The 12,940-nt window shown below is 31.1% G+C and overlaps 1 protein-coding gene across 1 annotated transcript; it reads right to left on the reverse strand.

Annotated features, from left to right (window-relative positions):
- Positions 1-6,756: 6,756 nt before the first annotated feature.
- On the reverse strand, positions 6,757-12,701 carry LOC139875725 (uncharacterized). The gene is made up of 3 exons (XM_071863033.1): positions 12,603-12,701; positions 10,364-11,205; positions 6,757-6,928 (listed from the first exon to the last, which is right to left on the reverse strand). Exons 1-3 carry the CDS (start codon positions 12,699-12,701, stop codon positions 6,757-6,759), a joined length of 1,113 nt encoding a protein of 370 aa, XP_071719134.1.
- Positions 12,702-12,940: the final 239 nt, after the last annotated feature.

The raw sequence follows: 12,940 nt of genomic DNA on the forward strand, positions 1-12,940 counted from the left end.
TATAAAGGATATGTAATTTTGTTTTCATGTAAATAAGTCATGAATGATTACTCATATTTTTGTAATTTTATGAGATATTTCATGCTAGTTGCCAAATGATGGTTCCCACATGTGTTAGGTGACTCACATGGGCTGCTAAGAGCTGATCATTGGAGTGTATTTACCAATAGTACATACATCTAAAAGCTGTGTATTGTACGAGTACGAATACGGGTGCATACGAGTAGAATTGTTGATGAAACTGAACGAGGATGTAATTGTAAGCATTTTTGTTAAGTAGAAGTATTTTGATAAATTTCTTGAAGTCTTTAAAAAGTGTATGAATACATATTAAAACACTACATGTATATACATTTTAACTGAGTCGTTAAGTCATCGTTAGTCGTTACATGTAAATGTTGTTTTGAAACCTTTAGGTTAATGATCTTGTTGAATGTTGTTAACCCATTGTTTATTATAACAAATGAGATGTTAAATTGTTATATTATCATGATATTATGATATATAATATATCTTACTATGATATATATATACAGTTAAATGTCGTTACAACGATAATCGTTACATATATGTCTCGTTTCGAAATCATTAAGTTAGTAGTTTATTTTTACATATGTATTTCATTGTTAATACACTTAATAATATATTTACTTATCATTTAACATAATTAACCAAGTGTATCAATATCTTAATATGATTCATATGTACCTAGTAAGACGTTGTTATAACGATAATCGTTATATATATCGTTTTCGAGTTTCTTAAATTAATAGTTTCATTTTTATGTATATAACTCATTGTTAAAATACCTAATGAGATACATACTTATAATAAAATCATGTTAACTATATATATAACCATATATATGTCATCGTAAATTTTTTACAAGTTTTAACGTTCGTGAATCACCGGTCAACTTGGGTGGTCAATTGTCTATATGAAACCTATTTCAATTAATCAAGTCTTAACAAGTTTGATTGCTTAACATGTTGGAAACACTTAATCATGTAAATAACAATTTCATTTAATATATATATATATATATATATATATATATATATATATATAAACATGGAAAAGTTCGGGTCACTACATGGTTGTATTTATTCAAAAGTTTTATCTTATCTATTATTATTGGTAGTTATTTGTAAATGAGCGATATCGTAATAACCCGTCCCACATTGGATAGAATTTGTAAGTTTGAGTTCTTTATACGGTAACTCTCATCCTTATTAGACACAAAGCGTTTCGGAGCTACAAGCATAACAGATCTGTCAGAACTCTGCAGTTAAGCATGATCGAGCGAGAGTAGTACTAGGATGGGTGACCTCCTAGGACATCCTCGTGTGGTCTCCAAGAGAAAGTCGTGTGCCTATGGGCACAGCGGACAATATTGTTGTCACGGTAAGGAGGGATGTTACAGATGGTTAACCTCTCGGGGTGTGACGGGCACTCGGCTCGTGCATCTCCCGAGGTATAGATCCTAGGTATCAATTTGTTTCGGCTTGACGAGGACGTCAGGATTGTAAGTGGGGGAGTTTGTAATAACTCGTCCCACATCGGATAGAATTTGTAAGTTTGAGTTCCTTAGAAGGTAACTCTCATCCTTATCAGACACAACACGTTTTGAGGCAATAACAAGCACAACAGATCTCATCAGAACTCTGTAGTTAAGCGTGATAGAGTGGGAGTAGTACTAGAATGGGTGACCTACTGAAAAGACCTCGTGTGGTCGCCAACAAGTTCATTATAATTCATAAACTATCTATAATATTTATTAGGTTTTTACACGCCTCATAAAATACTTGATTTAAGAAATTTCATTTTCTAATTTATATAATTAAAACCCTAAAATCATTGTAGGTTTTGGTTGAATTTAGTTAAACTAACTAAAATTTGTAGTCTAGCTATATCGAGGTAGCCCACGAACATTGAGGGTGTGAGTACAAGTCGTGGGTTAGGATTATTTGTAAATGAAAAATTATGCAGTTGGTCACTGATGTTTGCAAAACATTGCACGATAGACATTTATATTTTTTTAGCTTGGTTGATCACCCACATTTACGCTAGTTAGGTGGTTAGTCCCTCGCACTAACTACTATTAGTTTTTCCGTTAAATTGAGTCATGCATGTTACATGTGAGGGCCATATTGTCATTTTACCCTCACCTACCCTTTCTCATGTAAAATTTTGCAAACAGCGGACACCAACCACGTAATCTTTTCTATGTAAATATTCAAGAAAATCTGGGTAATGGGTGTGTATTTGTCTCTAAAAAGGTGTAAATATTCGTGAAAATCTGGGTAATGGGTGTGTATTTGTCTCTAAAAAGGAGACATGAACTCAATTTCAAGAAATTCACAAGATAACAAGCAGAGTCGGTCCTAAAAATTTAGATGCCCGGTGCGAACATCTCAAAAATATGCCCTCTGCCCCCTCAAAATATAATAATAGCACAACATAAATATATAGGAGTTTGGAACCTAGTCAAGATAGACGGCTCATTCCCACGCCGATCTTTATTTAGCAGTCTGCAGCCTCTGTGACTTGTAAAATCACCGAACCAGAAGAAAAAATTGACACCGAATTGAATGATTGTCGATTGATTGTTGCAGAAATATTAAAGAACCAAAACTCAATAAAGCTTATTCAAAGAACTAAAGAAGCAAATTGAGAGAAAACTGAATCAGGTATATTAAATCATGGTAGGTCATCAAAATTATTTGTATAGAAGAAATAAAAAGAAATTGATTATCTTGATTTGAGAATCGTTGAATTGATGAGGATGAGGATAGAGGACGTTTGGATGCCCTAGTGATACTGATAAGACGAATCAATTATACTCCGTATTTGATTTTTAGCTTCCTGTCCCGATTTGATATAATGATATGGAATAGTGGGCTTTTATAGTTTTTGTAAAACAATTTATTATTTATATGAGCTAAAATGATGAGCTTAATGAACCTAATATATATGAAACTGGACTAATACTATGATGCCCTTTGGATTATGTTGCCCAGGTGAGGTTGCACCTTCAGCCCCGCCCAAAGTCCGGCCCTGATAATAAGACAATGGAATCTTTATTTCATTGTAATAGTTAACTTGATTAATCCATAAAAAATGTAGCCTTTATTAAACAACAAAACCCGTAGGTTATTAACTACGTAGGAAACTCAGAAACCTTAAACTAAACCCTAACGGATCCTAAGATAACAAATGGATTTGAGCCACAATACTAATCTACACTATAATAACCATGTACTCTCTTGGCCATGAAGTGGGACGACGATCGTAGTTATGTAGGTTAGTATGTATTTCTCAGTAACCACTACAGGAAAACAACTTTTCCCGGACGACTCTTGGGGACGATTTTTCGTCCTAGAAAGTCTTCCCGGACGACACATCGTCCGAGATTAGTCGTTCCGAAAATTTCGTCCCGAAATGTTTTTCCGGACGGCATTTTTTCCTTCCCGGACTGGGGATGGGGCCCACATTGACTTCCAACGCTTGACTTCGTGGACGCTTTTTCTGGACGACACTTCGGGACGACAAATCGTCCCAAAATAAATAATATTAAAATAATACTAATTATTTATTATTAATTATTTATTAATAATAGAAAAAGAAAAAAAAAAACCCGGACGACTCTTCCTGGACGACAAATCGTCCGGAAAGCCTCCTGCTGTTTCGGGACCAATTCGTTTCTTCTTTTTCCAGCCGTATTCGATACGGCACATTTCAAATATCCAAACCTGCTACATAAATAAGATTATACTTTCACAAAATACCACAATAACATTAAAATAATTATCCAAACATTTTAAAATCCGGAAAAACTACAATATCGTTTACAAATCAACTAAACTTAACATAATTGTCTTGCAACAACCAGAAAAACACCCAACAAAAGCATACTTGTCTTCAAACACACCAAACAAATTACAAATCGGCAAATGGATCGTCATACAAATCATCATCATTGTTACGGCTCGGGCGCGGAGTATTGGAATTGGAAGTACCGGTAGGATACCCAAAATTTGGTTGAATATCGGGAGGGACTTGAAGATTATTAAAATGAAAGATTTGTTCAATTTGACTTGCCGTGTAGTATGGTTCCATTGGTGGTTGGTGGCTCCGACCGGTAGAAGATGAAGATGCGGAATTACTTGCCGACTTTGGTAACTTTGGCCCCACTCTGCGTTGGTGTCCGGTTCGCTCACCCAAAACTTCATCCATGATATCGGTCTCGTCTCTTCCCGGTTGTTCATTTAGCAATCGCTCCATTTCTTTCTACAAAGTTAAACAAATATTAATATTATATATATATATATATATATATACATATACATATATATACGAATATACTTATATATACACGTTTCGGGACTTTATATATATATATATATATATATATATATATATATATATATATATATATATATATATATACCATTTGACTTATATTTATATTTATATGTAGTACACTAAAATCTATGAAAATTTATTACTTACGTAATCCTGTTTTGGTTTGAAAGCGTTAGTCCACGTGGTTCCGTCCTTGAGTTTGTGCAAGAGCTTGTAATTTTTGATAGGACCGAAAGGTTTCGGACTGTGCTTTACCTTATTATCGTTCTACAAACACACACAAAATAACTTAAATGTATATAAATCAAATAACATATTTTCTAACAATTTATCATTTATGTAAAACATTAAAAACAAGGAGGTTCAAGTAATTTACCAAATGTTTAATTATCGATTTGCTTCCATGCAAACTGTGGTATTGGACACAAGACCGGTTTTTTGCATTTTGCTCACAACGCTTTTGGTATTCTTCGTTAAGCATCAAGTCAACAAAAGGATTCCAAAGATCGGCTTCAATGTCCGGTGGTGGGTGGAACGAATAAAATTCATATCATTAGGAAATTCGTTTACAAGGTCTTTGTAATAACCTTGTTGTTCACTTTTTGCGTTTTTCCATCTATCCCCCGCTATCTTGTTAATAGCAGCTCGGACTTGTTGTTCTCTCTCCGATTGTAGCCAAGTTTCAATTTTAAAGAAATTCTACGAAAAAAAATAATAGATATATTAGAAGATTGTATATAAGAAACGCATATATATACATATATATACATATATATACATATATACATATATATATACACATGTATATATATATATATATACACGTATATATATATGTGTATATATATACGTGTATATATATATACGTGTATATATATATACGTGTATATATGTATGTATATGTATATGTATATGTATATGTATAAGTACTAATTAGTTAAACTTACGTGGATATTAATCCAAACTAATTCTTTTGAAGAACTTGGCACATCCGCCCAACACGCGTAATGTTTCGGGAACTTTGGGGACCTAACAACACTAGCTATCAAATTAACAAACATTGAATTATTAGGGCCTATCGGATTAACGGTTCTCCACGTAAAATCAAAGTCAATGTCGAGTGGTCCGTGAGCATCTCTTCTTTTTCGTAAACCTATGTTTTTTTTGTTTTTCCCCGTTTACCCCTTGCATTAGGTTGGGGATCGTCATCTTGGCCACCGGCCCCAGCACCGATCATTAGGAAAATGAGAGCAAATAAATTCATCTGCATAAATACAAATAAAGTGAATAGAACAATGATATATACATTTACATTTATATATATATATATATATATATATATATATATATATATATATATATATATATATATATAAATATATATATATATATATATATATAAATACATTAAACTATAGTGTATGTGTTTGTGTGTGTATACATATACATATATTTCATGCGAAAAATTTAAAAAGACATTCATAAAAATATTAAACATTTGATTACAACAACAAGCATTTTTTGATAAATGACAAGAATTACACATCAATAATCATCATCATCGCTAGAGTAAGCTTCATTTAGAGGAATTTGGGGATTTAGGTCATCGTCAGCCACCACATCATCATCATCATCATCATCATCATCATCATCATCATCACAAATGTCATCATCATCATCATCATCATCAACTTCATCATCATCATTAACTTCATGTGTTGGTGGATTAACTTCATGCGTTGGTGGATTAAACTGAATTGGTATTGATTCTCCGGGTACACTCATACTTGTATAAGTCATATTATCTAAATCAGCATCAAGGCTAAGATCGGATGAATTGGTTTCTTGTACAACATCCCGTATGGTGTCTTCGATAATGTCCCTATCCCAGATTATTGGTGTAGAAATTGTTTCGTCCAAAAACGCGTTAACTCCGACAGGTAATAATCGTTGCATCATGATATGGCAATCGTGTGATTTCATGTTCGTAATGTTGGTATTATCCTTGTTCACTTTGTGCCTGAAGTTTGATCCAAACCCATCTGGAAGTTTTACTTCTTTAATGAATTTACAAAAACTTACCCTGTCTTCGGGTTTTAAAGAGTATATGGGAAGAGGTTTGAAGAATTGCCCATCTTTTTTACCATTGGTTTTAGGTTTGAGCCACAAATCTTTTCGAATACCCAATTTTTCCAAGTCAACTCGTGCATTGTGAGTGTCTTTGGACTTGTCATTCATTAATAAGGTACCCAAAATAGCCTCTAACACATTCTTTTCAATATGCATGACATCCAAGTTGTGTTGCAGTGGAAGATATTTCCAATACTCAAGTTCCCGAAAAATAGAAATTTTAGTCCAGTTGTGACGACAATTAGGGGGACGTTTTCTTTTTTAACCAACATTTGTATGATTTTTACCGGGATTACCAACTGGCAACAAATCTGTATGTTGGTTTTCGATATCAGCTACTTTGAACTTTCTAGATTTAGAGGTATGATCAACCTTACCATTGAATTCTAATCTTTCTCTGTATGTGTGATTCGATTCAAGGTTCGGTCTGTGACTGACAAAAACAATTTTGTTTTTCACACGCATAGCAGGAGTGTCCTCGTTACATGTTGTAAAGACCCGTCCTTATCCACCAGGACAAAGTCTTCAACATTTGGTTCCATTGCGATGATCGACTCCAAGTAATGTCTTTAGTATGAGCTAATGCACAGCGGAAGACTTAATTCGTACCTGAGAATAAACATGCTTTAAAACGTCAACATAAAGTTGGTGAGATATAGGTTTTATTGCTAGCAGCGTTATAACTATGGACCACAAGATTTCATATATTTAAACATAATACACTCGCAAGTGTATGAAAAAGTAGTTGAGCACTTGGTAACCATACTTAACTTTTAAATCATCGCAGCATATTCTTAAATAACCACTACACCGTACCAAGTGTAGCATACAGAAACGAAGTACTGTGCAACCGTTTAAAACTGGTCGTCCAGCCCGGTTGGGGTTGTCAAGCCCGATAGATCTATCAATAGGATTCGCATTTACATTCCTCATGTAAATATTAGCTACCAAGTATAAAGAAATATGTCATGGTACAACTCAACATAGAATTTATTTTTGATCACTTGTGTCCATAACGTAAATCATAAAATGCATGTATTCTTATCCCAAAATATTTAGAGTTTAAAAGGGACTATATACTCACCATACTGTATTTTGTAGTAAAAATACATATAACATCATCATTGATCAAATATAAGGTTGACCTCGGATTCATGAACCTATATCCAATTATGTATATTAATACATGTAATGAAAATCGAACAAATTTATATATTATTATTAGTGGTGTAATTTTTATATTAATAATTTATATATGTTATTTTGTATATAACAATATTAATATAATTAAGTTTTGTATTATATATCTTTTATATAAACAATATTTTGTTTACAAAATAATAGTTATAATAATACTTAGAATAAGTATAATGATAAAAATAATAATTTTAATACTACTAATAATAATAATGATAGTATTAATAATAGTTTTTATGAAAACTACGATAAATTAAAATAATGATACTTTTGATAATAGTTATATAAATTTTTAATAATAACAATACTGTTAATGATATCTACATAAATGATAATCTTAATAATAATACATATATCAATAATACTAAATATAATACTTAATTGATAAATTTTATTAATAATAAATATAGTTAATAATACTTATAATAATAATAATAATAATAATAATAATAATAATAATAATAATAATAATAATAATAATAATAATAATAATAATAATAATAATAATAATAATAATAATAATAATATTAATCATAATAATAATGGTTAGTATTTATAATTATAATGATAATAGTAATAATTACCATACTTAGTACTAATAACAATGATTAATTATAACAATAATAATTATAATTATAATTATAATATTTACTAATAATAGTAATAGAGATAAAGATAAAATATATACCCTTCAAAAGCTTTTTCTTAAAAAAAATTGCCCACGACGGGACTCAAACCCGAGACCTCTCGAACAACCGCACACACTCCAAACCATTGGGCCGTCGCCCATTTTTCTGATTTTTATTAAGTCTCAAATATTTTAAACACGTATTATTTGTTCCCATTTATTCCTTCTTCTTCACGGATCATGTCGACCAGGAGTAACGGTTTATTTCAATAACTAACTTCGTTTTGGGTTTAGAATTTACAGTAAACCAGGTTCATAAACGTATTGTGATATTAAATTAATCAAACAAAAAGAAAAAAAATAAATGAAACAAAACAGGTTGCTGTGTTCATCGCGACATCATAAAAAAATATTGATTTTCATTTACAGATCGTATTAGACCAAAATTAAAACATGAAATATATTTCAATTCAATCCTAGAAACTATTCCAATCATTAGTTGTATCTGAAACAGCAACTAGAATTCGAATTTTTACGAAGAACACATGTTTTGACTTTTTAGAATTCGACTTTGACTCCGAAATTCTCACTCGATACAAAGATTTGAGTGATGAGACTTTACAGTTAGTTTCACTAAGGAAATCCCAACAAAACTGTTTTAACACTTTTTGAGTTTGTTTTCGAAGTCAAAATTGGAACAGAATGAGTGCAAGGACAGGGTACGACCTGGTTTCCTTTATATTTTCAGTTAAATTCAATCGTGTAACAGCTGTAATAATTTTATGTGAGAAATAAGTTGAATTGTGGGATGACTTTATGAATATCTTTGAGCAAATCAGTGGATTTATAATGGCTAAAAATCGACAGAAATAGGTCACGAGTATACAGAAGCAGAAACATCTGATAATGACATAATATATCTGTTTTATATACACGTTTATGTATATATTTGTGTATATATATATATATATATATATATATATATATATATATATGTATATATATATATATATATCTTTTACTTAATATAAATAATTATTAAATACCTTAATAATAATAATACTTATTAATATTAATATCAATTACTTTTATATTATCATAACAATATTAATAATAATAATAAGGATAGTAATAATTTTTAAATATAATGTTAATAATAATATTAGTATTAACCTTAATGATAGTTTTTAATAAATTTAATTACTAATAATGATTATAAAAATGATAATAATAATAATAATAATACTGATAATAATAATCATTAATAATAATGTTCATAGTACTAAATAATTGATAATGTTATTAATAAGTAAAATACTAATGCAAATATTAATAATAATAATAATAATAATGTCTACTAATCCTAATAACTAATATTATAATTTTATTACTAGCTATAATCATAATAATGATGATATTAACAATGATAACAACAATATCAATGTATAAATTTTAGTATTATAATTTTAGTTATATTAGTAATATTGATATTAATAAAAATAATGAATGTAACAATAACCATATAATAACTGATATTAAACTTTGTAATTTCATTTAATATATTTATTTTTACATATATATATTTATTTAATTATTCATTTACACACAATTGTTCGTGAATCGTCAGGCATGGTCAAAAGGGTAACTGATTATCTGAATATAGATTCCAAACTTTCTAGACTCAACATTATAGATTTTGCTTATCGTGTCAGAAGCATATAAAGATTAGGGTTTAAATTTGGTCAGAAATTTTCGGGTCATTACACATGTAGGGCATGCTTTATAGCCTTGGCCACTCCAACCGGACAAACTACTACGGGCAGGATAATCGTTTATGGTCCAAATAAGCATTGCTTTCATTTGAAAATACGTGTTTGTAACTGAGTCATGTGTAACAACCCCTTCGGACCATAAAATCTTCAGTTCATCAACTAAAGGCCTCAAGTAAACATAAATATCTTTTCCAGGTGATTTAGGACCAGGAATTAACAGAGTCAACATGAGAGAACTTTCTTTCATACATATCCAGACGGCGTATTGTACGTTGTCAATATGACTGGCCACATGCTGTAAGGATTATTCATGTTGCCGAATGGATTGAAACCATCAGCAGCCAACCCTAGTCGAACGTTTCTGGGTTCACGTGAAAAATCTGGATATCTTTTATCAATTTCTTTCCAAGCTCGACCATCTACCGGATGACGCATCTTACCCTCTTCATTGCACCGCCCAGTAGCATGCCAAGTCATATCCTTTGCAGTGTATCTGGAACTGTACAAACGTTTTAGTCTTGGAGTTATTGGAAAATAACGCAAAACTTTATTAGGAACTTTTTTCCCCGTTGTACGTTCATCTTTCCATCTACTCTCTTTACATATTGGACAGTTTTCCAAATCCTGGTATTCTTTATAAAACAAACAACAATCATTCTTACAAGCATGTATCGCTTGATACCCTAAACCGATCTTTCTCATCCACTTCTTAGTTTCGCAAAATGATTTCGGAATCGTGTTATTTGGGGGATGTGATTGTATGAGTAATTCTAACAATTGGTCGAATGAAGTATTCGTCCATTTGTTCAAGACCTTAATGTGTGTTAACTTGGCTAAAAACTCTAATGAGGACAACTTGCTACCGGGATATAGCTCAGTTTGGGTGGAGCCAATTAAATCCTCAAGAGCAGTTGCGGTCGTGTCATTCATAGTCTCATCGTCATTCGGACCTTCCTCCTCAAAATTAGGAACTTCCTCCAACTGAATATCGTGCAAGAAATTTCTTAGAGGGTCCGTTGTGTTGTGTACTTCGGGTGGTTGTGGTAGTTCACCGTGATGTCGCCATATGGTATAAGAGGGTTCAAACCCATATCTAGTTATATGGGCTTTTATCTGTTAGGTTTAAGAAAAACCGTATTACCACAATCTTTACATGGGCAACTACACTTACCGTGCAAATCCAAATTGTTCTTACACCTCTCAATAAATGCATTAAGACCACTAATAAAGTCAGAATTAAATGTATGTCGTATAGTAGTCCACCTCTTATCAATCGTCATAGATATTCCCTAATTAAATCAAGTTTAAAACAGCAAAAAACTTTAAAATTAAAAACACTTAATATATGTATAATCAAAGTCGGGTGGTCCAACTATGGAAGGCAACCTAACCCACTTTCTGAATGTTTTGTCTCAACTATGGATTCGCATAACTAATTTAATAGTTAGCAAAAATTCGGCAGCATTTCCCCTAAACTCCCCAAATATGTCGTATTAAACGCATATTTATAGGAGAAAAGGGAAAATGTGTACCAAAATTTTTGTAACTAGTAAATAAGTTATACGCATCTACATCCTAAAAGAGACAAAACACACAGAAAGCAGTCCCAAAAAGGGGACCTTCCAAAGTTAATTTCTAATAAATTAACCTTGTATGGGTATTCTATAGGATTGATTAATTTCGAACCTAAGGTACAACTATTCCGAAATTAACCACTAAACCTAACAATGTTCATAAAACAATAAGCATAAACATAAACATAAACATAAACAATAACATTTACACTTATACTTATACTTATACTTATACTTATACAATGTTCATAAAACAATAAGCATAAACATAAACATAAACAATAACATTTATACTTATACTTAGACTTATACTTATACTTATACTTATATTTATACAATGTTCATAAAACAATAAGCATAAACATAAATATACAACTATTACTAACTAAATATATACTTAATTTTCTAATTTACTAACTAAACATACAACTTTCATCACAAAACCCATCAATTTACTAACTAAATATATACTTAATTTTCTAATTAAAAAAATCCATAACTAAACATAATCAACATGCATAACTAAACATAACTTAATTTTCAGTTTATATTAATTAAGAAAATATTAATTTTCAACATACATAACTAAACATGAAATTAACAAACTAAGCATGAAGTTAACCCCATAATTTTGACATACATATGCAAATTAACAAACTAAGCATGAAATTCATGAGCCTAAACATAATTACACACAACAATCTTCAAAATATACTCCAAAAAATTAAGATTTGATAGATATAACTCAAAGCACCAAACTTTAATTTTTTAAAAATAAATCAAGAACATACCTTTGTTAGTGTTTTAGGAGTAAGATTAGGTTGGATTTGGTTTGTAATAGCTATCAATTGCTCGAAAATGCTCAAAATCGCCGGAAGTTTCTTAGATTTGGGAGTAATTTGTTTTTGATAGAGTGAGATTAGGTTGTTTTTGAACCTGGTTCAGCTTTTTGTAAAAAAACATTCCCGGACGACTTTTTCCGGACGATTTGTCGTCTGGGAAGGTCGTGGAGGGAAACGAAAACTGGCCCGCCATTTTTTCGTGGAATTTCGTGGAATTTTTTTTTTCGGGACGACATTGGGTTGTCCGGGAAAAGCTGGTCAAACCATTCAGGAAAAAGCGAACGATAAAGTGGAAAATTTTGTCGGATTGTGGCTTTTTGCGGACGACTTTTGTCGTCCGGAAAGCCCTGTCTGGAAAAATGATTTTTCTAGTAGTGAACGTAGAAAACTTCAATTTGTTTTCAAGTCAAAATTTATGTATTTTAATCAGAT

Source organism: Rutidosis leptorrhynchoides, chromosome 11 (assembly GCF_046630445.1).
Source record: "Rutidosis leptorrhynchoides isolate AG116_Rl617_1_P2 chromosome 11, CSIRO_AGI_Rlap_v1, whole genome shotgun sequence".
Classification (NCBI taxonomy): Eukaryota; Viridiplantae; Streptophyta; class Magnoliopsida; order Asterales; family Asteraceae; genus Rutidosis; species Rutidosis leptorrhynchoides.